The sequence below is a fragment of the Diachasmimorpha longicaudata genome, chromosome 11, assembly GCF_034640455.1.
Source record: "Diachasmimorpha longicaudata isolate KC_UGA_2023 chromosome 11, iyDiaLong2, whole genome shotgun sequence".
Classification (NCBI taxonomy): Eukaryota; Metazoa; Arthropoda; class Insecta; order Hymenoptera; family Braconidae; genus Diachasmimorpha; species Diachasmimorpha longicaudata.
The window spans coordinates 6,362,700-6,387,270 of record NC_087235.1 but is presented as its reverse complement, the minus strand read 5'-3'; the positions used below and the strand labels follow the sequence as shown (position 1 = coordinate 6,387,270).

The 24,571-nt window shown below is 40.0% G+C and overlaps 2 protein-coding genes across 10 annotated transcripts in view; one reads left to right on the top strand and one right to left on the bottom strand.

Annotated features, from left to right (window-relative positions):
- LOC135167471 (protein bric-a-brac 2-like) overlaps window positions 1-24,571 on the bottom strand; it is a 249,644-nt gene that overhangs the window by 39,905 nt on the left and 185,168 nt on the right. The window contains exon 10 of one of the 8 annotated variants that reach the window (XR_010299865.1): window positions 13,646-13,696. The exons of the other annotated variants lie outside the window; for them this stretch is intronic. The gene's annotated coding sequence lies outside the window, so the exon portion shown is untranslated. Of the gene's footprint in view, window positions 1-13,645; window positions 13,697-24,571 lie in introns of those variants that run through there. 8 annotated transcript variants of the gene reach the window in all.
- On the top strand, window positions 3,924-8,272 carry LOC135167479 (uncharacterized). Of its 2 annotated transcripts, XM_064130720.1 has the most exons (6): window positions 3,924-4,182; window positions 4,275-4,490; window positions 5,197-5,370; window positions 5,478-5,672; window positions 5,916-6,358; window positions 6,590-8,267. In XM_064130720.1, exons 1-6 carry the CDS (start codon window positions 3,924-3,926, stop codon window positions 6,938-6,940), a joined length of 1,638 nt encoding a protein of 545 aa, XP_063986790.1. In that variant the 3' UTR covers window positions 6,941-8,267. The 2 variants fall into 2 exon arrangements, with proteins under 2 accessions (XP_063986790.1, XP_063986791.1); XM_064130721.1 differs by lacking the exon at window positions 5,197-5,370 and having other exon boundaries at window positions 6,590-8,272.

The following is a 24,571-nucleotide window of genomic DNA, read 5'->3' as shown; positions in this document are numbered from 1 at the left end:
CTTCATGGTACCCAAATATACAAAGGAGCATAAAATTTAGCCCGATTTATTTTATTGTCTGGGTTATCGTTTTTAAAATAATGTGCCTTATCATTCCGGGATTAACGTAATTTATTGTCCTACGGTTGTTTTTTGGAGGTAGAAATGGACTCATAGCTCGTTTGGTTACCATCATTCCCAGAACAAAATATTTATCTTCGTTAAAATTGATGGGAATAATTGACACGAGGCTATTAAAATGTCAACCGGTGCTTTCTTTCGCGCGATTGCATTGAGTGATGCTAGTCCCGACGAAATAATATTTTTTCGCACAGTAAAAATCCCCTCCCACTATCCCCACAATTTTTAAATATTTTTTTCTAGTTGTGGGATGTCGCCACACCGATGCTCGTAGCGATAGAAAATGTAATGATCGAAAAATATTCATTTGATCGGCAGTTGAGCCCACCGACAGCGCATGATATACAGCAACCCAGGTAGGAAATGCCAATGTCCACGAAACGGGCCAGGTCTGGCACGAGACTGGCTTGCCAGATCTGGGCCACCAAGCTTGGCCCGAGGCATGGCCAGACCGGCAAAGAGCATGGCTTGCCAGGCTTGGGTCACTAAGCTTGGCCCGTGGTATGGCCAGACTGGCAAAGAGCACGGTTTGCCGGGCTTGGGCAACCACGCTTGACCCGAGGTATGGCCAGACTGGTAAAGAGCATGGCTTGCCAGGCTTGGGTCACCAAGCTTGCCCCGAGACATGGCCAGGCAGACAAGGGGCATGGTTTGCCAGGCTTGGGTCCCATATGGAACAGCATTCCAAAAATTGAATTCTCATGGGGAATGTTCCTTCACTAAATTTTTCGTCCTTTGATTCTCCTTCTTCCGAAGGTACCATTATTTCTTCTGAACATACTATTTCAGGGGAAAATATGCGTGGATATCACCGTATACCACACATTCTATGACAACAGCCCGTAAGATGGCGTGTTGAGTAGTCTGATTGTGGCAGTAGACATGAGTGTCGTGTGCGGCAATTTATTATTTTAATATTACTCTTTTACTATTGTAATATGTCTCAGAGTTCATATTCACGGGTTAAAAAATACAGACATTTTCATCAACTGAAGAAAAAAGAATCTGTAAACGTAGAAGGCGCTAAAGAAAAAACTCCGGATTACAGTGAACGCAATAATGCCGATGAGGAAGAGGTTAGTTTGCCAACAGCCAATGAAATAACTATCCGTAGTGGATCTATTGTGGATCAAATTAGTGGAGATGTCGATGTTCGACATCTCGATGATAATGCTAGTGCTTGTGGTGATAGTTGGTCGGGTGGTGATGGTGATTGTGGCTCGTATAAGCATCTTAATGATTGCATCAGTGAATCCAATAGCAGCGTTGGAGACAGGGATGAACCAATTCTTGGGGGCTCAGGTTGTGATGGTGATTCAGATGACATTGACAATGATTTCAACAAAGTATTCACTGACAGCATTGGAGACAAGAATACACAAACTCTGGACAAATTGGAACCGCGGGGAATGGAGCAAAAAATTAATCAATGGGCAGTGAAATTCAGAAGAGCTACAACAGCAGAAGCAATCGATGAATTGTTAGCCATTTTAAGAAGTGAAGGTTACACATCAATACCCAAGACTACACGGCAGCTTTTGCAAACTCCCCATTGCAGACACCTAACAACCATGAGAGGAGTTCATGAGATTCCAGGTGAATTCATTTATTTGGGAATCGCCTCGGGACTCAGAAAAATAATTTCAACTCAAATTTATCGAGAAAACGACATTTCTCTTCTGGTTCATATTGACGGTATGCAGGTATACCGGAATGCTAAGAAGGAAATTTGGCCAATTTCAATAAAAATACAGCATCCAAATTACACTACCAAACCCTTTGCTGCCGCGATTTATTGTGGGGATGGGAAACCATTATCAGCCACAGAATTCATGACTGATTTTGTTGAAGAGGCCAATGAACTCCAAGAAAATGGTTTGCGCATTGATGACAAGGTTTTTGAGGTGAAAATTGTAGCAATAGTGGCTGATTCGCCAGCTCGAGCATTCATTTGCTGCCACAAAGCTCCTGGAGCCTTCTATGCCTGTGGAAGGTGTTTCACCAAGGGCATTACAGTAGGTTGTGGAAGACGAGGAAAACGCATATATCCAGTGACCAATGCAAATTTACGCACTAAAGTATCCTACGAGACGCGAGTTCAACCAGAACATCATTATGAAGGTTCTGTGTCCCCGCTGCTCTCTTTGGATAGATTCGATCTGACAAAACAAGTGCCATTAGATTTAATGCATTTATTCTATTCTGGTAATATGAAATGGCTGCTGGATAAATGGCTAACGAGAAGTTCAGCCCAGAGGATCAAATTAGCTGATGTTCGTCGGCTTGATGGTATTATGAGGTCATTAAAAGCCGATATCCCTATTGAATTTCAAAGGAAAGAATTTGATGTGAATAATATCTCAAGATGGAAAGCATCACAATTCAAGTTTTTCCTTAATTATTGTGGTATCGTCGTGTTACAAGATTTCTTACCGAAACCTTTACGTTGTCATTTCTCATTATTTGTCTTTGCTAGCAGAATTTTAAACAGTAAGGAATTCGTTAAGGATTTGAGTGAATATGCTGGATCTCTGCTAAAAATTTGTTTCGAGACGTTACCTGATGTTTATAATGATGAAGGGGCTCAAGTTCTCAGTTGGCATAGTATCATCCACGTTGCTAATGATGCCCAATACTTTAAAATTCCTCTGAATGAGCTCTCAGCGTTTTGGGGAGAGAGTTACATTGGTTTATTTAAAAAACTCGTTCATTCTTCGATAAAACCACTCACACAAATTATCAACAGACTAACTGAGATGGAGTCTGGAGGAACCATGGTAATTAATCAGAAACACATACTGAGTGATTGGGTTATCGCGAGAAAGCCTACAACGATGATAATTGATGGGGAAATTCATTTAACATCAAATATGATCAACATCAATGGTCTAACCTTGACGACAAGTCATCCAAATAACGTGGTACTCCTAGATATTGAGAAAGTTTTCGTAATTTCACAAATTCTCGTTAAATCAGGAAAATCCAAAATTTGTGATGATCTTACTGGTATATATATTTTCGGACACCAGGAAAGTAGTAGGGAAGAGGCGTTTAGTTATCCAGACTTTTCCAGTCGAGTAGGAATATTCTACATTAAGTCCTGGGCAGCTGAAATGACATGTAAGAAGGCACACAAAATTAAACACAAATGTGCTTTATTAAATGTAACTGGACGACAATACGCCATATCCCTCCTCCACTAGAAAATAACGTAAAAATTGTTCGCATTGTGAAATGCAGTTTTTTTTTGGTAAGAGGGTATATGAATGAGGGTATATGTTTTAGTTGAACTCGTGATTAAAATTGTGGAAGAAACAAACAATTTTATGTTTTAAATCAACAATCGACATGAAAATCCGATCATCGAGGTCGTTAGAAAATTTCAATAGTGGAGTCGTTACATGCAAGTGGGACATAAATCGGTTAGATCTGGCGTCCGTGTACATAACCTTTCATAATTGCTCGTATCATCCGTTTATCGGGCTTTTTGTCTCAAATTCGGATTTCACCAACTAAGTTGACGGTAAATTACAAGAAGTGAGAATTTAATGTGAATTAAATGTGTGTTAAGTGTTTGACAGATATTTGTGATATAATCGTTTTGAAGGAATAGTGGCGCTAAAAAAGAAGCATCAGTGGGGTGATGACAAAAAACCGTTCAAAACACATGGAAATAGAAACGCAATTTTTTCTGTTAAATAATAAGCTATATGCATCATTCTGCAAAGTTATCAGTTTATATGAAACTACTCGAAAACACCAGGTTCAATTGTACGAATCGTGATTTTTTTTCATAACCTAAAATGTCGGAAACCTCACATCCATCTCGCGATCCAAAAAATCTCAGCGAACCATTCGCAGTCATCGAATTTCTCGAGAAAAACGAAAAAGGGCTACCATGCATTGATTTGGTGCCGAAAAAATGGTTTAATAGTGCAGAAGAAGACACCTGTAAATTCCCACCGACAACTGAATATCATCTACTTGACGACTACTTGGAAAAATTGCACTCGCCCAAGGACTCTTGGCAAAGTTATCCATTTTGCTTCATCACCGGAGCAGGTACAAAAATTGAAATGACTCCACTTATAACTTGATGAATTGCTCGATGGGTTCATTTCAATATTAAAGGATCATATGTTGATTGTGTTCAGCTGATTTGGATCAGGGTCGCAGAAGATTAAAAAAGGCCCAAGTAACTCTCAACTGTGAGACAACCGATGGTGAAAATGATCGAAAGGGGGGGAGGTCCGAAACTTCCTCGAAAGCAAAAATTTCAGCAAAACCCTTAACTGCATCAAAGTCTCAACTAAACAACATCTTTAGTACTAAAATCCCGATTCCACCTAGAAATCAAACTCCAAAGTCTGGTAAGTCCTGTTAATATGAAGTAAAAGTCAATTATCAACAATTATAACCACTCTTAACCCCAATTATTCATCCCCAATTTATTCAACTCTCGTATTTAACATCAAAAGACCCATCGTTCCCTAAATTGGGAATTAGATTGACCGAATTTTTGAAATCTTTTACAAAATAAATATTAATTATGTATCTGTGCAGTCATTACATGTGTATTTGTCTCGAAACATCGTTTTAAGAGAGAATCGCATTGAATGATTTTATAAGAAAATTTTTATTATGTTGTGGTCGAAAAATATTAGGTTATTTTTTTTTATTGCAATTCTTTACTCATCAAAAAATTGAGTCGCTAACAGAAATCACTACGTGCGAACAAGATAAAGTGGAAAATTTATGATTTACACTTGATATGATTGTTTATACATAAAAGCATTGGAATGTTGAGGGGACGAGAAACGTTCCATTTTTCCCCACCATCTCTTATGTAGGAAAGCATTATAATTCTGTTGTGAAGAGGTAAATCAAAGTGAACATCTACGGAAAATGGTAAAATTTTGATAGAAACCTTTTTTGTAGGAGCGATAGGTTCTACAAAAAAAATATTTTTTCAAATGCATGCATTCTTTCCCCACTTTGAAATAGCTATAAAAAACAAAGGCTGGAGACAACTTACGTTGTGTTACTACTTCACTACAAACTTGTAAAATTTCGTAGGTATACAAGCAAAACCAAAGACAAGATTTCAAAGCATTTACCAGAGTGGATCTGACTCTGAAGACGAAAATCATGATTGTCTTATAGCTAATCCTGAGGAGATTCGAGCCTCAAAGGCTCAAAATAATTCTGGCTTTTTGCAAATGTCGAGTAAATCGCGATCTGTACCAACAGGTAATAAATCAATTTTGAGGTAATATGGGACTGTAGCACGTAATTCTAAGTTCGTGTTAATTAAATGATCCGGGCAGGGATAAATCATCATTTTCAATAATTTCCAGGTGCATGTTTATCATTTAAACAGCGGTCAAGGAAGAATATTACTTTGCTTAAAGACGTCGAAACTGATGAATCTGAGAGCAATGATTCCTCCGATGGAATTCTGCAGTCACCTACAAAATCGATGGACTCAGCGAGAAATACAAGAAAAGAACTTCATTTGACACCTCCTTCACCACTAGTCCATAACGCTTCAGGTAAAATCGGCTCGGATATTCCATGACCAATCATCGGCCAAGTTCCTCCCGCATGAAAAAATTTATATTTATAAATATTTGAAAATGGTCCAATTTATATTTTGAACATTCTTTACAAAATTCGGAACTTATATAGAATTAGATTATATTATATATTTTTGGTGGGGGCTTGGGTAGTTTTTTTTTCATCTGATGCTGCTACCCATCAATTTATATCGTTTGGTCCTCCTTTAATTTCATAAGGTAACCGAAAAAGGCGTGCATCGTCTACTACACGCGCTGAAGACGGATTGAATTCGATTGTGAGCCCAGGAACTCCAAAAACTTCACGATCAATGATGGTACACCCTGCTAAGATGCCAAAAATGCTGGGACCACAAAACCAGTTGTCATCTAGTCATTATGCTGATAATGAACGTCGAATCCTGAACTCCCTTCGAGATTACTTTGATCAGCAATTAGATGAAAAGCTCGAAAATTTAAGACGCAGGATGGCTTACGATTTAAAGCAGTCTATGAATGAGCTCAAGACCACAATCATTGGCACTAATCTAGCCCCAGCTTCTGGTCCTAGCTTGCTTGAAATACAGAAGCAGATGTCTACGCCACTACCATTTGAAATGGATGATAAGTTCCAGGAATACGAAGCGATATTGACAACGGACCCAAATCTCGTAGAAACACTGGTAATATATCTGAAATTGATCGTTTTTCTTCTTTTTTATGTAAAATCAATAAATTGGGCGGTGACACATGCACTGGGTTCGTTTTCTGGTGATGAAAAAATCTTTCATCACCGGGACTCAAGTCTACGTCACTGGAACGCTTTGGTTATAGAACCAACCCGCTGGCGATGAGCCCAAAGATGTCTTCTCATGTTCATAAATTCAAAAAAATTTCCCTTCTTTTATTTTTAGCGATTATTCATGAGAGTTTTGATAAGCAATAAAAAAGAGATGAAAATATGTGTTTCCACTATCCTATCTGCGGTTCTGAGGAAGACAGTGTCACTGCACTATTCTGGTTACGGAAAGGAAGCTGGCGGAAAGAAAAAGAAAAATTTTTATAACACTACAGTATGCAAAGTGCTGATTGATGTGATAATTGAGGTAATAGGATCCAGCACTGATGAGAAGAAGATAATGTCAGAAGTAAGTACTTGGTTGTCACGTTCTGGCGATCGAGAGGGTGGGGGTAAGGAACGACAACGCGGGTCAAGTCATCATAACGAGAATAATTCAGTTTGTTCCTTTGATACCAATCGATAATACTTCATTTTTCCGGGATAAATGGAATTGTAAAATCACTGTGTTAATATGACTCCATTAATTCATTTTCGTAATTGTATTAGTTGTGATATTCTTGATAAAAGGTACGATTAATAGGAAAAGTTTATATTATCAATATATTTTTATCGCGAGGCGTTTCATTGGGCAGAATATATATTAATATATGAATATTGTTTAGTATTCGGCTGTCATTGAAGTATTAATTATATTTATTATATTTCTCCTGGCGAGGTCGGAAATCCAGAAGATGGAAATAACAATTGGAAAATGTGATGTATCTTAGCATAATAAAGTATTTTCTATGTCATTTCCTCATAAGTTAGATCACGGGAATAAATATCCGTTGTTGGTTCAGGGATTAAATATTATGTCCAAAAGTTTAAAGGGAAAAATAATAAGTGGATTTTTAATTTTTAAGAAAAATTCTAATGAAAGTAATTTCAGCCATTGAGAGCTGTTTTCAGTATTTGGTGATTCAAGTCAAATAATATTTATAAGGTTGAAGTTTCACAATCGGACTGCGTCCATATTCCCCAAAGATTTCAAATTTAAGGGTTGAAATTAATTAGTTATATGTAATCCTATCCAAGACTTTTTTATATTTCTAAGTTTGTTTGAAAGAGTGAATATAATAAGCAATATTATATAGAACTAGCACACAATCAATGCAACTAAATATCATTCTATGTTCCGGAGTTGCAGATGGAGAAGACATTATTGTAAAAAAAGGACGTCTTTCCGAGATGAAAAAATAATTCTTATCAGGATAATTCGTATCAGCAATTGTCTATGGATATAAGAATTAATTCTTATCATCCATAGCGGAATAAATTATCCATAATATTGCTATTATAATGACTGTTTTCATGCTTGAATTGAAGCACGATAATTTATCAATTCTAAACTACTAATTTAAAAAATAACATTGGTGCGTTATTTTGTTGGATATTTTGTTAATACAATCTTCGAATTCTGAAGACTGACTGCTAATATTATTAGATTGTAAGAGAGAGTTTATTAAGACTTAATATGGTATGTCGTATTAAATTTCGGATTCAAATGATCTACGTAGATTATTTATTTTAAAAGCGGATGAAAATAATCCACAAAAGATTTTTCTACAATTTATACCTGCAATCATTTTTTTGAGTTTTCATATTCTGTTCGCGGAAAAATCTCATAGTTGTGATTATCTTTCATGAAAATTGGAGATACAAACACTGCATATCTTTAACTGTTCAACCAAAATCGGATGAAAACATGTACTATGTCGATAGGAGGAAAAAAGTTTTTGATTGGCTGAGTTTTTTTGTCAATAGATTTAATAAATTTAAATATAAGTTTTGTCACATAATAAAACTGTTTTCTGTATAATGTTGAAGGTAATAAATACATGTCTGCTTATCAGATATACCGTTCATATATTTATTGGTGATTCTGAACCCAATACAGGCAACGGTTGGAGCCTGGCCACAGCTCTGGTCGTAAATCTGGGCCAATTTCGGGCCGAATGGTCAGCCCAGAATGCGGCCAAAGTTCGGCAATAGGTCTGGGCCAATTTCGGGCCGAATGGTAAGCCCAGAGTGCGGCCAAAGTTCGGCAACAGGCCTGGGCCAATTTCGGGCCGAATGGTAAGCCCAGAGTGCGGCCAAAGTACGGCGACCGAAGTCTGGCCAAAGTTCGGTCCCAGGCCTGGCCCCGTGTTATCATCCCAGGGTCTAGCCAAGTTCGGCGCGAGTTTGGCTGGAGCCCGGGTGCCGAGCTACGGCAGCTCGGCGGCCGTGCTTGTACCAAGGTTGGCCCATTCGTTTTTTCCTACCTGGGCATCGGGTTTATTCTGTCCACCGATTTTTTAGTTGGTCTTTTGTTGAATTTCTTTAGAGTGATAGAGCCCATACGGTAGGTTATTTCCATTGACCTTAATATTTCCTGTGATATTTAATATTTTTTCCGAATATTCTGAATGGATTTGAATTTGTTAATTGCAATCTTCCAGGTCTGGACAGATAAATTTATTTATTTATTTGACTTCAATTTAAAAATATAAAATTTTTTACCGCTGAAACGAAAATAACGCAGGAGTAGAATCCTCGGGTAGACCGCCCAGCCCAAAGGGATCAGCATTAAAATTTCAATGCGTCCTTTTTCCCCAGCCTCATTAATTTTTTTCCACTTTAAAAAATCGCAAAATGAATATTTCACGGCCGAATAAAAGAGTAAACGCTAAGTAATTGCCTATTAATATTAAAAAATCAGCTGTCAGAAAAAATCCAGAAATTTTCGGACCCTCTGTGTCTCACTCTCTGTCTCTGTAAAATATCTAACTGGCCTTGGAAGTAGAGAGTCAAGGCAATAGCCTCACTTTTCATTTGAAAAAATCGCTGAATTAATTTATCAAGTGACGGTGGATTTAAATGATCACGTTGGATCGAAGTGACATCGACATTGAACGCTCGGTGGTCTATTCGTGGTGTTGTCGGTGAACGGTGGTCCTCGGGTCTAGCCCACACCCGTGTACCAGAATAAATTATCACGTCCGACCACTGACGAGTGTCCTTCCATGCACTTCCACTTGCCCCCCAACATCGCGGCCTCATTCCAAATAAATTCCAATTCTCAAATATCGGATTTAAACACACAACAGAAATATATATAAAATAAAATCAATTATCACCGGAATTTGTTTACCCTACAAGTCTGGAATGCCCATCGCGGCTCCCCAAAATCCGAGAAATACCTCGAAAATATCCATGAATTTAATCATGACGAGCTGATAAGTTCATTTAACGCATCAGAATTTCACTCTGCGGTTAATCACCCCGATGGCGATAATAATCAATGCCAATGTTATCCACGAATATGTTATCTCCGGTGTCAAAACTCATGGTTGCCCTCCCCCCCCTCGGCGCTTCGCCATTTTTTCAAACCACATAAATCGCCTTTCACTCCTCCCTGATAAATGCGAATGAATGTTTTAACGTCGAGGCGAGACGGGAGTAATTGTCGCATGATTGTCACACGCGATTAATTCCAAAAATCGTGTCTCCCCGATAAAAATGATTCGAGTAGGAATAATAAAAGGATTTTAATGAAACCGACATTAGACGATATGTATACGCACCATTATTCAGTAATGACCGCGAGAAAATTTCAATAAAAAATGGCAAAAACATTGGAAATAACGAGGAAGACGTCGAGAGCTCTTCGGCTCTTTTTTTTCATTTATTATTCTTCTTTCTCCCTCAATTAAACATGCGAATCAACCGATCATTGGACCCAACGAGCCAAAAAGCCACCGACAAGTGCCCAGAAATATTCCGCACTTTTTTTGCTCCCTTTCTCTCTCTCCAAAAAAAGAAATAAAAACCCGGAAAAAAAGTCCAATCAACGGGCGCTCGATTTTTTCCAGTATTCGATAGTTGGCGTCGAATAAATTTGAAAGAAAACGCGAATGTAACAATTTGCAGTTGAAAAAAAAAATGGCAACGGGGGTTCGAACATTCGGCAAACGTGAGGGGGAACGGGGGGGTAGGCGGTATGAAACGAAATAACGGTCAGTATTTTGCAGTAATATTTCACCGTAGCAGTTGGTATTAATTCGTAATATGTTACCGTGCAAACTATACGAAAGCACCCTGCTACACCTCCCCTCCAAAACGTGGGTCTATACATTTCTGTATACCTCTAATATATGGTCCGGTATTATTGCAATGCAATGGACAGAATACTGTCAAAATTTATCGGCCCTCGTTTTTCATCCGAGTGGGCCGCAGTGGGGAGAAACTTTTCGTCTCCCCCTCAGTCAAATGAGAACGATTAAAACCAATGAAAATTATCCGCGAAGAGATATGATAATTTTTTAATGAAAAAAACTGTCACTATAGTTTAAGGATTGATTTTCTTAATTTCAGCATCAATATCACTTCATTTAACTGATTTTTAAGGCTCCATTATTTTTTGGTTTTACATCTTAAAATTGCCGTTCTTTCATTAAACTTTCAATTTGTCTCTGGGGGTTATTTTAATCCGGAAAAATACTGATATCTCGGGGCAGATTTTGTTGAAGATTTTTTTTTAATTTTCATGATTTTTATTTGCGCAACAAAATGGCAAACATCTCATCTTTCCGCTGCGCCCTCACTTAGACCTCTCCAGCTCCATTTTATTTATATTACTCTCTCCCTTCGTCTATATCCCCATTTTCTCCCTTTTCTTTCTCTAACCAACTACGACGAACGCCTTGTCGGCAATCTCAAGCTAAATTGCCAATCAACCGGGTATTATTTTCGTGTTAGTTTTCCCAGGAGCAAATAAAAAAAAATCCTCCATGAACTTCTGATTTATGTCTTGCAATTATAGAGCGAAAAAAATATCAAATATTGACACGAGTTGAAACAGCGAAGTGGGAATTTTTATTTTACAGTTTTCCTTTTGGTGGAATGATACGTGCAGCGAGGGAAAAGTGGTTTTGAACTTCTTCACGAGTGGGACTAGAAAAGTCGGCCTTGCGTTGCAGAGAGTGTTTCAACCCCTGTGGGTGCGGGCACTTATCCACTAATTATCATCTTTAGTGACTCACTTAATTCAGATGCCCGAATGCACTGCGGAAATAAACAGCGAAAAGAGCGCTTTCACTGCTACATTCTCTTTCAAGAGCAGAATTGAAAAAAAAAATTCGAAATTTTCCCATCAGTCATTCTGTCACACAAAGAAATAATTTCCCCCGAGTCAAAGGATATTTTAAAAATTAATCAAGCTTTCACAGTAATTTAATTATCGACCTTTCCAGGTCTGATTTTCAATCTCGATATTAAATCCTCGGAAAATATTTGTTGAATAAAAGAAATAGAGGAAAATTGATGAGTCTTTCTTATCATTATCCGAAAAATGCCCCTAAGACTCTGAAGAACTGGTGAAAGAAATAATTCACTTCCCTCGTTGAAAAATCCTTCGACGATTCTGGAATAATCGGACGAATGGCAAAATAATTTTTTCACGAAACCGTTGACGTGTGGAAGCCCCATGAATAAATGAAAAAAATTGAATACCACATTCATCAGTTGGAAACGTGGAGTCCCGAGGCAACGAGAAAAAAAAATCCTCTCCCCCGTCACCCCTCTGAAATATTTTTGCAGGACAAAAGAATTTTTTTATGAAATTTTCCAGCCACTGAAAGGTAATGAATAAGCGAAGAAAATTGACCACGACATTTATCAGCCAATGAAAATAAACGTGCCATTAACATTGTAATATGGGATGGAAAACTGACCAAAGCCTCTCCTAAATTACAGTCGATATTAAGATCTCGAGATTGTGCGAAATGGTATGCAAAGCGATTCCGTTGGCGTTATGTAGAGACTGGGTGTGAGGGAGAGTTGGTGGCACGTGAGGGTTTACAGTGGTAACGTAAAGAATGAGAGAAGGGTGGGTTGAATAAGCAGTATAAGGGGTAGGGAATCGCGTCCGGTTTACAACGTTTATATATATCCCACGTGCCTTCTCCTCAGGGCTCTATAAATTCAGGCCAACGTCTCGGGTAATGGGGCCCAACTACGGAATTACGTCCGTCCGCACTGGCTCGTTTTCATGTCTAATTTTTTGTGTTCCTCAAAAATCTAGTGTTTCCTCCTCAAGCATTGTGTAACATCCCTCCAAAAAGGGTTGAAATTAGGACTTGAATGGACGGATTTTTTCCCAGACCTTGTCTATTGATATTCCATAGAATATAAATATGTATTAATCAAGAGAAATGATCCAGCGAACTCTGAAAAATCTAAGAAATAATTTCCTCCATATTTTCCCCCTCAACTTCTCCCACCTCTAAACAATTAACATAAAAAATCTCTCATTGAACTCGATCACGAGATACGTCTCTCCTCGAGTGTCCGTACCCCCGGAGACCGATAGAAAGTCACAAGACAAAACCCACCATCGATTCATTTCCATTGTCGCAATGATTTCAATGCTCTCTCGACAATGCTAAATAGAGATACAAACATTCATTCGTGAGACAAAGTTGTTCATCGAGACATAGAAATGACTCGTTGGCCCCTGCGGTGTATCATGGCCCTCTTTTCCCCTCAATATCGCATGTATCAGCTGAAAACAAACGGGAAGTACATTGGAGGGAGCTTATTGAAGTCTATCGATGGAAAAGATCAGGTATGCGTTGAAACATACTGGAAAAAAAAAGCACGAAGAAAGAAAAAGGAAATGAAGGGAAAACGAATGACGAAACGTGGAGCCGAGGGAAAGGTAGAAAAATAAGAGCTTTAAAGGGGATTCCCTTTTTTTCATTTTTAAACAAGAGAGAAACAGTTGTTTTACGCCGATACATCGGTTCCCCATTATAAGTTGTTAATGAGACAGATCTGTTGTTCGAATGCCTCGAATTCTGTCCTGGGAAAAAACGAAAATGGTAGACACGGGATTTTGCTATCTTCCGCGGGGGATGGGAGGGATATTGTGCGAAATCGAGGGGTTGAGGGGAGCTACAGGGGTAGCCACACTCACTGTCATTGTCCTGGGGGATAATAATATCGGTGGGTAATAGCCGGGAGTCAGGAAGTGCCTCGAGATCCGTTCGAGGCACCTCGAGCGTCGAACCCACTTCCGGGGTGTATTCCTCGTATGCCATACAATGACCTTTTCTACTTGTTTCTTTTCTCACCTATACTTGACAGCTATCCGTGGGGTTTAACTTTCTGAGGGGCTTTTTCATGCGTAATAACTCACCTGAAACAAAAAGAGATCATTGTTATTGATTTGTGGGGTGAAATTATTGCGCCTTTCATATGAAAATTTTGCCAATTATTAACATGATTTTTTAAAAAGGTTTTGTGAGCGTTAGAATGTCAAAAAATTTCTAACGTTTGTAGTACAAGTTTTCAACAATTCCAATTCGCCGGTATTTATTCGGGAATCGAATTTTTATCTCTAGATTTTTGTATTTCACGCTTTTATTACAAACAATGCACGAAGTTTGATTTTTTATCTCCATCTCCACTGCCCTTTTTTTCAGATTGGAAAAAATTGGATTGAGTCGCAATTGAGATGAAGCTATCGATATACGCCTGCGACCCTTTATATTTCGGCTCCAGTGGGAGAGAAAAAAAAACAGAACAAAAAAGTACGACACGAGCCAGACTCATACACCGGCGCTAGAATTTTCGTGCCCCGTCGTATTTCATCGTTTCCAAACGATGCGTCCGCTAAAACGGCCGGATTAAAGTCCTACTCCCCCGCCGGACGATAAACTTTTTATTTTATTTCCGTTCTATATGGATAGAAAACAACGGGGGAAAAAATACAAAAAAGAGAATTTTTTTTGTTCGTTCATTTTTTTCGGAACAACTCGAGGACAAAAATAAACGGAACGTCGTTATTTCATCGTATTTTCACGTTTTTTGTTGGTTTTTTCTATCGAAAATTGGTGGATATTGGCTGGTATTTATTCATTTATAGTTAAAAAGAAAAAATGCCAGGGAGATCTGCAAAAAGCGCTCAGTCGTTATAAAAAGAGAAGGGAAAATGAAAAATAAATTGGCAGTGATGAATAGACAGGTAATACCTGAATTCTAGTGAAAAATGCGATAACATTTGCCAGAATTTTGTTCTCAAAATATTGTAATTGTCCCCAGAATTAGCAACAAAAATCAGCCGTGCATTCATTTAACTGAGGGCACCGTAACATTTCGTTGAACAGCAACTTTGCAGTTGCTCAAATTTACGGTTCAAGTAGAATTTACCCCACTTCTGCGAAAATTACTAGTTAAATTTAAATTCTCCCCTAACAGTCTCATATAAAATAAATAAACCAAGAAACATCAAACGTGAGTGATGAGTAAACAGCCGGGATCTCCCTCCGAAGTCCGCAAGTGTCAAAAAACAATTGAGAATGATTGACAAATGTGAAAAAGTATATTCAGGTGATGACAAACTGACCGAAACTGCGGAGCGTTTTACCGCACGACAACGATTGACCCACAGACAGGCACGTCAACGATGTGCTCTTCCTCTCTCCCTCTTTTCATCCTCATGGCTCACATCCGCACTACTCACCCTCGTGCGCACACACACCGGGTTAAAAAGCCTCTCACACTGTGGCCCGCACGTTCGGGGCTTGTGCGCCCTCACACTCCCTTTTATTTTCAGCCTCCCTCTCTTTTTCACCCCCGCAGGGCTTTAGCCGTCCACTAACGCTTCGACACCCGATACCTAATTATGTTAAACGTTCCCGGATTTTGCGGACGGATTACGCGAACTAAAACCTTTCACGTTTGCACAGTTATTTTAATTCTGATTCCGGCGGTTTTTTTTACTGTTTGAGTTTGATAATTATCGTCGGGATTTCTCGCGTTTTTTCCATCGTGATTTATGGAATTTTCTTCCCAAGGAAAAAACTTTTAATGCATTCCGCGGGTTTGCACTGGTTCAATTAATCATATCGTGTTGAATTGGTTAAAAATGGAGGAGAAGTGATCCGGGACGTCTGGATTTTCACTAGAGGTCTAGTAGATAATACAGAATGTCGGAAACAAGACCGATACAATTTTAGAAATTTTTATTTCTAGGAATTTCATATTTTTCTGAAATAAAAGTTCAGATAAGGCGAGGAATTCTCGTCCAAATCCCTTTAAATTTTCTCCCCTTAAATTCAATGTCGATCGCCGGAAAGTACTTTCTCAACTGACAATATTCTAGTCTATTTTTTTCAAATTATCTGTTTTCCTCTCTCGACAGAATATTTCGAAGTTAATTTGAGAGAAGAAGAGAAAGTTGTACTTTCGCAAGCGTCTAAGGGTGTAAAATCAGTGTCAATGCGGGCGCGTGCCGACTATAACACAAAAGGGTGGCTATGATATCCCTTCCGCTCGGGCCAACCCACCCCAGCGCGGTGAATCCCCACCCCGGGTACGGGATTTTCCGTTGTGTTGGGTATCACAGTGGGCGAGCGTGAAAAACCACGGGCGATGATTGCGGTCGAGTCGACGCGCGGGAAAAACCCACCCCCCTTTCCTCCTCAGCCCCCACTTCATTCCACGACTTCCGGCGGGCGTTAATGAGAATCCGGAAAAGGGTGGTCGGCATTTCCTTTTATCTCTCCTCCACTTTTTTCTAATTATCTCCGCGAAATAAAAGATAAAAAAAATATATAAAATATAAGAGGGAGATAAATGAAATGGCTCTCCGCACTTTCCTCCATCTCTCAATGTATCTTTGTGATGTTTTATTTTTCCTCTTCTTGCCCCCTTCTTTCTTTTTATTAATTCTCTTCACCAAACTGCTGGCTCAAACGAGGCGTAAACGTCGACGCGACACGTGTAACCGTCGCGTTAATCGCCCGATAAAAATCAAGCGGCACGCCAGGTCGTCGTCGCGACGCTCGTAAAATTAAAAATAACGGTAATACCCGGGGAGATGGGGTGAGTGATCATCGATCGATTTTCTTTCACTCTGACGTACACGAAGAAATCTGAAGATTTTTTGCCATTATAAATTCTCCTGAGAGAAAGGATTGGATCTGACGATAAGTTATACAAGAGATTGGCAACGATCAATTCGTCAATATTTTTTCCTAAATTTCGGAGATGGGAAGATTTTTTTAATCGCTCGATAAATAACAGAAAGCAACGCCATCGATCGGGTGAATAAATATTGATTATTCCTTAAATGATAAAATTCCTGGGCTTCATCGTCACCCATAATTCCGATCATTATCCCTAATGGAGAATAAAAATCACATTATCAGAAAGCTTTCAGCACAAGAAGTGACAAAACTAGAAAAAACTGCAAAAGGAAAATTACTCCGAGTATTGGAGAGCAGGGGGAGCCTTTCCCCGTCGAGGGTGGTTTTTACGAGAAGCTCGGAAGCGACTTGACACACCACTACCTCCTCCATCTCCCTTCCACCCCCCTCTGTACGTCTGGCCCAGCGTCTCAACTCCGGCGACATAAACTTTATGGTGTTTATGAATATTTATATTAATCTACATTTTATGCCAGACTACGACACCCCCGGCCAAGGGAGTGTCTATCTCGCTTCCCAGTGTTGATGAAAAAAGAGGGATATTTTATTCGCCTCGACAGTCTCGTCATGAGTGCAGGAGAAATATTTTAAAAATCAGGAGACATGCCGCTGGCTTTCACAGGATATTCCTTAATTACATATAAAACTCATTTCTTCGGAAAGAAGTTGAAATTAATGAATTCAAATCTATGCAAGATTTTTATTTTTTGAGTGTGGAGCAATAGATTTTACTACCTCAAAATGTCGAAGACAAAAGATTGAAATAAACAGAAGCTTTCCATTCATCACTGAATTTTCAAGATAATTTTTCAAATTAAAAATTACCCCCAATTTTTTTTCAACGAGATCGTTTATCCCGAAGATAAAATCAATGGAAGTCAACCCCTGGTTTACGCCGTTTCCGCAGGACTATCACCCTCAGAAGCCATAAATCGAAAAAATTTCACCCCAGAACACCAAAACCCACCCCTATATCTCCCCAATTTCAGATATTTAGAATCATCAGTGAGGAATGCATCCCTATTATCTCCCGCGAATATGAATTGCTCAGTGCAGCTGAATTTCCCATCCATGAATATAAGCATCTTCCCTCCCTCTCCACCCCCTCCAAATACAGCAACATTGAGGAGAAATAACGGGGTTGAGGGGAGGCGGGTGGCTAGGTGAAAGGGGTGTGCGACAACGTACATACGCATACAGTAGTACCAAAACACCGCACTACAGTTAGAATCAACTGAGGGAGAAATAGAGAGGAGAGCGAAGTGAAAGGGAGGGTGAATATAACTAGTCGGCCATCTTGGATATTAGCCAACCAGAACAATAGTATACACAATAGTACGTGAGCTAGTGAGCAGTGTTTGGTACCACCACCATCCGCCCTCGCCTTTCCCTCATCCCATCCCCCTCACTATTCTCCACCCTTTCCCCAACCCACCCACCCACCAATCCCCCCCTCCCCCTCTCTCTATCGCCCCTTATTTCAACCCTTTCATCCTGTCCTCCTTCCACCGAGAAAATCCCGCTGCATCGCGCCCATGTATGCCATCCCTTCCCACTTTACCAATACCATCTTACGCGAGTGCATGTTCATCCCTCTGTTACAGTAGTTTTCGTATTATGCATGTAGTTGTTGCTTGTGCATAAAGGCAGAGTTAAGACAATACAAGCCAGGGTGCGACGCAGAAGGAGACTTTGGCATTGTATAGACTCTCAGTGAGTTTCTTACGTTACTAAAAACTTTCGACCAATCGCGTGCGTTCGAAAAAGGAAAATTTATTTATAAAAATAGTCCTACTGTTCGAGGAAAGTTTATCACGAGCCATTGCCTCGGCATTCGACTATATCGAGGTTTAGCAGCAATCAATGTGCGATGAGTAGTTAATCGTAACGCAGAAATTTCGAGGAAACTGGAATTTAATAAAAACTTTGAGGAAAAATAGAGTAAATGTCACCCGAAAATAAAGTGAATTCTGAATATTCCGCAACTTTTGCAACATACTGTACCTATTCGCTCACGAATATATTAGGGTGGTTCGGCTCCCCTTGAAAACTCAAACACACGCGAATTAACAATATTACTCCTACCATTTCAGAACCGTAGTATTCACTGAATATATACGAGCCGACACAGTGCCAACTTGGAAGGTATGTGAACGAGGGGGTGATGGTAGCGCGATGTCAGTGTGCGTAGTGCGGGGCAGGAGACATAAATGTGGGCGAGGGAAGGAAGACTGAGAGTGAGAAAGACAGACAGAGTCGTGAGGGGTTGGGGTGTGGAGCGGGGGTGAAATATTATAATACGTCACTTGGCAACTGTGGAGTACCATCGAGGGGGCGCGGGCCGCATAGTCAAGTTTCAAAGCCGCTAATTCTCCTGGTAGTGACGCGGGGCGGTATTTCCCGCGGCGAAATTTCAATCCACCTCCTCACCACCCCCTCCTACTTTTACGAAACTTGAGGGAAAATATTAAAGTTCATTACGCAAATATGCCGACTGCTTGAGTAAATGCTGAATTTTATCTCCGGTTGATAAAATATTTTGAGGGATGGAGGGGGAATTTGGGAATAAAAGCTCAGGGATGGAAATTTCCGGAATTATCCCGTAAACTTTCCTAAAATTCGCGGATGAATTAATTAATTTTATTCTGGCAGATAATAAATTTCCAGATCATCGAGTCCACTGATTGTCATTTCTATCAAAAAAAATCTGCAATCTAAAATAAAATTTGTAGCAAAAATCTACATCCGCTAGAGCTCTCTAATTTTCAAAATGAAAAGATATTACAATTTCGCGATCTGCAGGAGTCGGTAATAAGTTTCTCCCGTCTCATGAATATGTATCAAAATCCCGTGTTCTCACTCTGCATATGAGACTTTATCACCCCGTCCGCCGGCTGCGTGTCTGGTAGACTCTCGAGTAACCAGCGAACAACAGGTCTCCACCATAGCCACTCATAGCCACCCTTCCCTCAAAAGCTGGATGTTACGAGCGGTGTACGAGGGGGTAGGTTACACCGGGATAAAACTCGGCATTCTCGGATCAACAAAAACCAAACTAAAATAAATAAAATACTCCTCGAAATTCGGGAGGGTGCGAGCATAAAGAAACTGTCATTCTCATTTTCCTGGACTGCTTACGTATGCATAGAATAGTTTATTAAGTCCTCGGCGACGATGCTGAGGGTGTGGTTTGATTGATGTCTCCCATTCATCGCGAGCGTGCACAGCACTGTCTTCGTCGGATGAATAAAAATAAAGAGACGGGAAATTTGATATGATTTTATATTCTACATCGTGATAGCGGGCGATGATAGAATTTAAATAATACGGTTTGCCGCACGAACTGACGACAAGAAGGGTAAAGGGATAGGGGGCTTGAGGGGACTGTGGGAGACGCAGGGATTCTCTATGGAGCCATAACGAGGTTAGCATTATTTGTTATTACGTCTAACGAATGGGCATCGTTTTAGCAGCCAACGCTGGGGCGAATATCGCATGATTCATGAGCACGATGAAACGGCTGCGATGTTTCGTGATGCATCGCCATATTTCATATCTCGCGGATCATTAGCGTGGGTCTTCGGCGGGTGGATGGAGGGGGGGGGAGATACGGAGGAAGGACGAAGAGGGCGCACTGACAACGCAAGAAAACTACTGGCTGTCTGTCTTACTCGCATTTGCCGTTTCTACTTGCTGAATGGGGTGAATCCATCTTTCTTATATGCCTCAATCAACTTGGAGTTGCCGCGGACTTTCCCACGGTCCTGGAGAAACTCATAACATAGTCTTCATATTTTTGGATATGAGGGCCTCAGGGGGATTAGGGATTGCCTTGAAAATTGGTCGCGATATTTTGAGGAATAAAAATTGAAGCGGTTGAATCAGGATTTTTTTATGGCGCCACAGTAATTAAATCGTGGAATATGCAATGGAACTGAGTTTGAAAAATCGATGGGATGATTTTTTATTAGAAAAATATCTCTTGGGGGAAGGAGATGGTAAATATTCCGGTAGAAGAAATAATTGCGTTCAATCAAGAATAAACCAGTGGATGGCATATAAATAAGAATTTATGGACGATGAAAAATATGCGATGGGGATGAAACTTGGAGCTCCAGAAGGTGAATTATACACCAAACTACTTCCTATTCTTCTTCCTCTTCCTCTTCCTCGTGCTCTTGCCACCCAGTTTCGCACCACCTCATGGCCACAAGCCTGGAATGAACTCTTTCCACGTTCTTCCCACCGTATCTCAGTTGCTTGGGCTCAAAGACAGCAAAAGTGGAGTGAGAATTTACAGTAAAACCAGTGGTGGGGCGAATGAAGGGCGAAAGTTTCGCGCGAAAAGCGAAAACTCCTGCTAATGGCTGTTTTTCTTGGTAGGAATACTTTAGATGGGGGGGTAGGTAGGACGACAGGAGGAGGAGAATGGGGTGAAAAATAAAAATGAAAAGTTTTGCCGAGGTTCTCTCGTCCCGGAGAAAACAGACGTGAAGAACAGTTTTTTTTAAACAAAAAAGAGGAGAAAAAGAAATAAAATGGGGGTGTAATTTGCAGCTATTAAGCGGTACCTACCTATCCCATCGCTCGCCTTGCACTTCTCGCCATTTCAACCCAACCCTCCTACCACCCACCCCTTTCTCACGACTTACTCCTATCTCAACCAAGTGCTTTTTCCCTCCAGTCACGCCGAAAAAATATATGTAGGTATATCTTCATAATAACTGCGAGAGAGTGGATGTTTGGGAATAAACATCTTCAATCATAATTTTTTTGAACGATAAAAGAGGAGATGGGGGAGGGAATGACTCGCAGGGTCATTGAACCCGCTTGGGGTAGATGAGGAATGCCCCTTCTTATGCCAGAGGCTTTAATTGGAGGTTTGAGGAAAGTAGAACATTTTAGTTTTAGTCAGCCCATTTTTTATGGAATTTTTTTCACATTTCCCATGCTCATCCACATCTTTGTGGCCATTTTTATGGAATTTTAGGTAATGAGAAGGTGTAATTTAATGGGTCACTCTGCGGGAACTGTAAATTTCAGTTCAATTACTACTTAAAAATTAATTGAAGTCAGCAAAATCCGAGGGAATATTTTCAGCAGTTTTTAATTAATTGAAAATTCAGGGTAATTCATCGGAGGATATGTTGTGATTGAAAATGCTCGTGATTGGGAAATTCCCGATGTACTGCAGTAAAAATTACGAATTTTATAGAATTTTTAGTGGAATGTAAAATTTAATGATTTTCACCCCCTAAATGAAAACTAATTACCATTCCCTAAAAATTATTATGACACTGAATTAATATTATGACGAATTACTGCGCAATTACTCTTATGGAAATTGTTACGTAATTTCAATGGAATTTTCGCAAAATTTTTATTTTATATTCGCAGTCCTAATGGCTGCAATTATTTCTAATTTTTTGCATTTTTTGTTATAACTGGGTCTTCCAATTCTCCGAAAAGGCTAGAGCCGTTGGAGGTTAGAGGTGGAGCTGAATGTTCGGGCCACAGCACATCAAGATAATGGCTTCCATCGGCCGATGAGTATACAGCTGTTATATACAGGTATAAATGCATCGTAGTAAGGGGTTCGCTTGATTTGCATTGCATCACTGTACACTCTCGATTCCGTATTTCTCTCTCGTTTGCACCCGGAGATGTGCACACAGCAGAGAACAACCGAGGGTCCAGTACCATTTCTCCTCGATATCCGTACACCCCTGCCCGTTCGCCTATGTCGATGCCTCATCTGCGTGTGATTCCAGCATGAAATACCCCCAGTGCAGCCTCGTAAAATCCATTTTCCCGGCCTCGGCACGCGCTCATATCTAATTCCCCCTCATTCACCCTTTGTTTTTATGTTTTAACCCAAGTTGCAACGGAAATTGGTGAATGATGACTCAGTCAAAGTGCATTGCACCGAGATTCGATTGTAACACGAATTATTTCCCGAACTGATGTCACAAATAAATAGTATTTTCATTATAAATAAACTAGATGAATTAAATAACAAAAAATTTCATTATCCCAATTCATGGAATGAAAATTCCACTGCACCTGTTCATCCCCAATTCATCCAAACTTTTTGCCATAATAATTATGTCCTCACAGAATATTTCAACAATCCCTCAACATTTAAGAGAAAAATATTCAACAAATCCACCATCGCTGTGCACCAAGAGCAATACAAACATTGTGAGGGAGCGCAGTTCAAAGAGAACCGAAAGAATCCGTTGTTTAAATAAAAGGCTAGTTCGCAACGCACCTCCACTGATGGTATCTATCAGAGTAAAGAGGGTGGCATGGGGAGGAGCTCAATACGATGTTTGTCGAATGCATTAGATGGGTAAGAGCGTAGGCGGGTTCTCTGCTTCCAGGGTGATGGAGGAGAGAGATGGTAAAATGGGTAAAGTGGTGGTATGGGCAAGGGAAAAGGGCGTCGATGCGGCTTAAGGCCTATGTACAAGCCCCGGGGGGCTTTAATACCCCCATCCACCCCTTTAGTACGTCGTGTTGTACGACGTTTGGTCGTCTCGTATACACGGTAGGAGGACCCTTTGTCTATGTCTTATGGCTTACATATAATTCCACCGTGTTTGCCAAAAAGATCTGTACAGCGCAGTCTCTCTCCCCTCCCCCCTATCACCCCTCATTTCTGCTCTACGAGTCGTTGTTCACTTTGGCACTGTAAACCTTCGTGCTACAGATTTTTAATATGTCCTCGATGTCGTATACGTTGAAAAAAAAAGTCACTCGACGAAACGATTAAAATCCTCCCCCACCCCCTGATGTGGTATAGCCAACCGGAGGATAATTAAAAATTGTGGTCTATTTTGGATAAAAAAATGCTGAGATTGCATACCTGATGGTAATATTGTATAATTTTCTGTTGTGGAAGGGAAAAAAATTCAGTCAAAATTGGAAATCAGCTGTTGAAGCCATTGATATCGATAAAGCAACGAATTAAGCAATTTTTTTCATTTATTCAGAACCAACTCTGGTCTCCGTTAAATTTACTATGGTATTATTTCTTTCCCCAGGGCTCTACTAATACGTTAACAGGCCACACGTCAAAATTAGTCGTTGAACCATTTTAAAATGACTGGCGACCCTTTAACTTTAATACTCATTAAAACCCACAGCATAATATAAACAATGGAGCTTAGACCAGCGAGATGGGACGCAGGTCTCGTCGTCCGAACAAGTAAAACCAGTGGGGTTTGGGTGTTGGTTGTAAATTATAAGGCATTACGTTGGACTCTCGGCAGGATGTGAAACACCACGAGAGTGTGTAAGGGCTGATTATGCCCCCCCCTCCCCCTAATGGTGAGATATTACCCAACTGGAATTACTTGGACACGACGAGCGCCTGGTCATGTCGTAATCTTTCGACAGGGTTCTCCACTTTTTATTCACCTATTCTCCCTTCCCCTTCTTTTGGAAAGAAAAAAAATTACAATTGCAAAAAATGATTTTACCCCTTAATTCGAATTTACGAGACAGGAACATGTGGACTTTGTTTCACCTTGCTTTACATTTTCTACCTCCAATTTTTAATAATGGACGGCGAATTATAAATAATAATTTAGGATGGAAGGGTGTAACTCGATTGGGAAGAATCGAGGGTGCGCCCGAACTGGGGTTGTTTGAGCCAGCGTTAAAAGGGGTTGGCTCGAGGGTGAGAAAGGGAGTTTGACGTATAATAAAACATAAAGAGGCGCCTTCGAGAGTTGCAGGCACGATTCGGTCAATTTTACAATTTTAGACTGGCTAGGTTATCGATATCAGGGCCGCACCCACTTGGGCCCCTCTTCTTTCGACATCACTTTTGCCCTGGGTGTGGCGAACCCTTCGACACGCAGACGAATATGTTGAGAAATTAAAGTGTTTTGGATTTATTGATCTGGTCGAGTCTGATCTGGGTTATTATTTTTTTATTATGGACTACAAAGGAACTGATCAAATTGTTCCTCTGAATATTTTGTGGTGAGTCACGGAAATTTCTATCGTGATTAATTTTTTCAAATATTCCAGTCATTTGACGGCTCATTATTTGATTCTTTAATGTATAACAT

Bases quoted from the DNA above. Each gene is read 5' to 3' on its own strand.
- LOC135167479 (XM_064130720.1), top strand. From the start codon at position 3,924: ATGTCGGAAACCTCACATCCATCTCGCGATCCAAAAAATCTCAGCGAA. The intron at 4,183-4,274 runs GTACAAAAATTG...GATTGTGTTCAG, and splicing joins TTGCTTCATCACCGGAGCAG to CTGATTTGGATCAGGGTCGC. The intron at 6,359-6,589 runs GTAATATATCTG...TTTTATTTTTAG, and splicing joins CAAATCTCGTAGAAACACTG to CGATTATTCATGAGAGTTTT.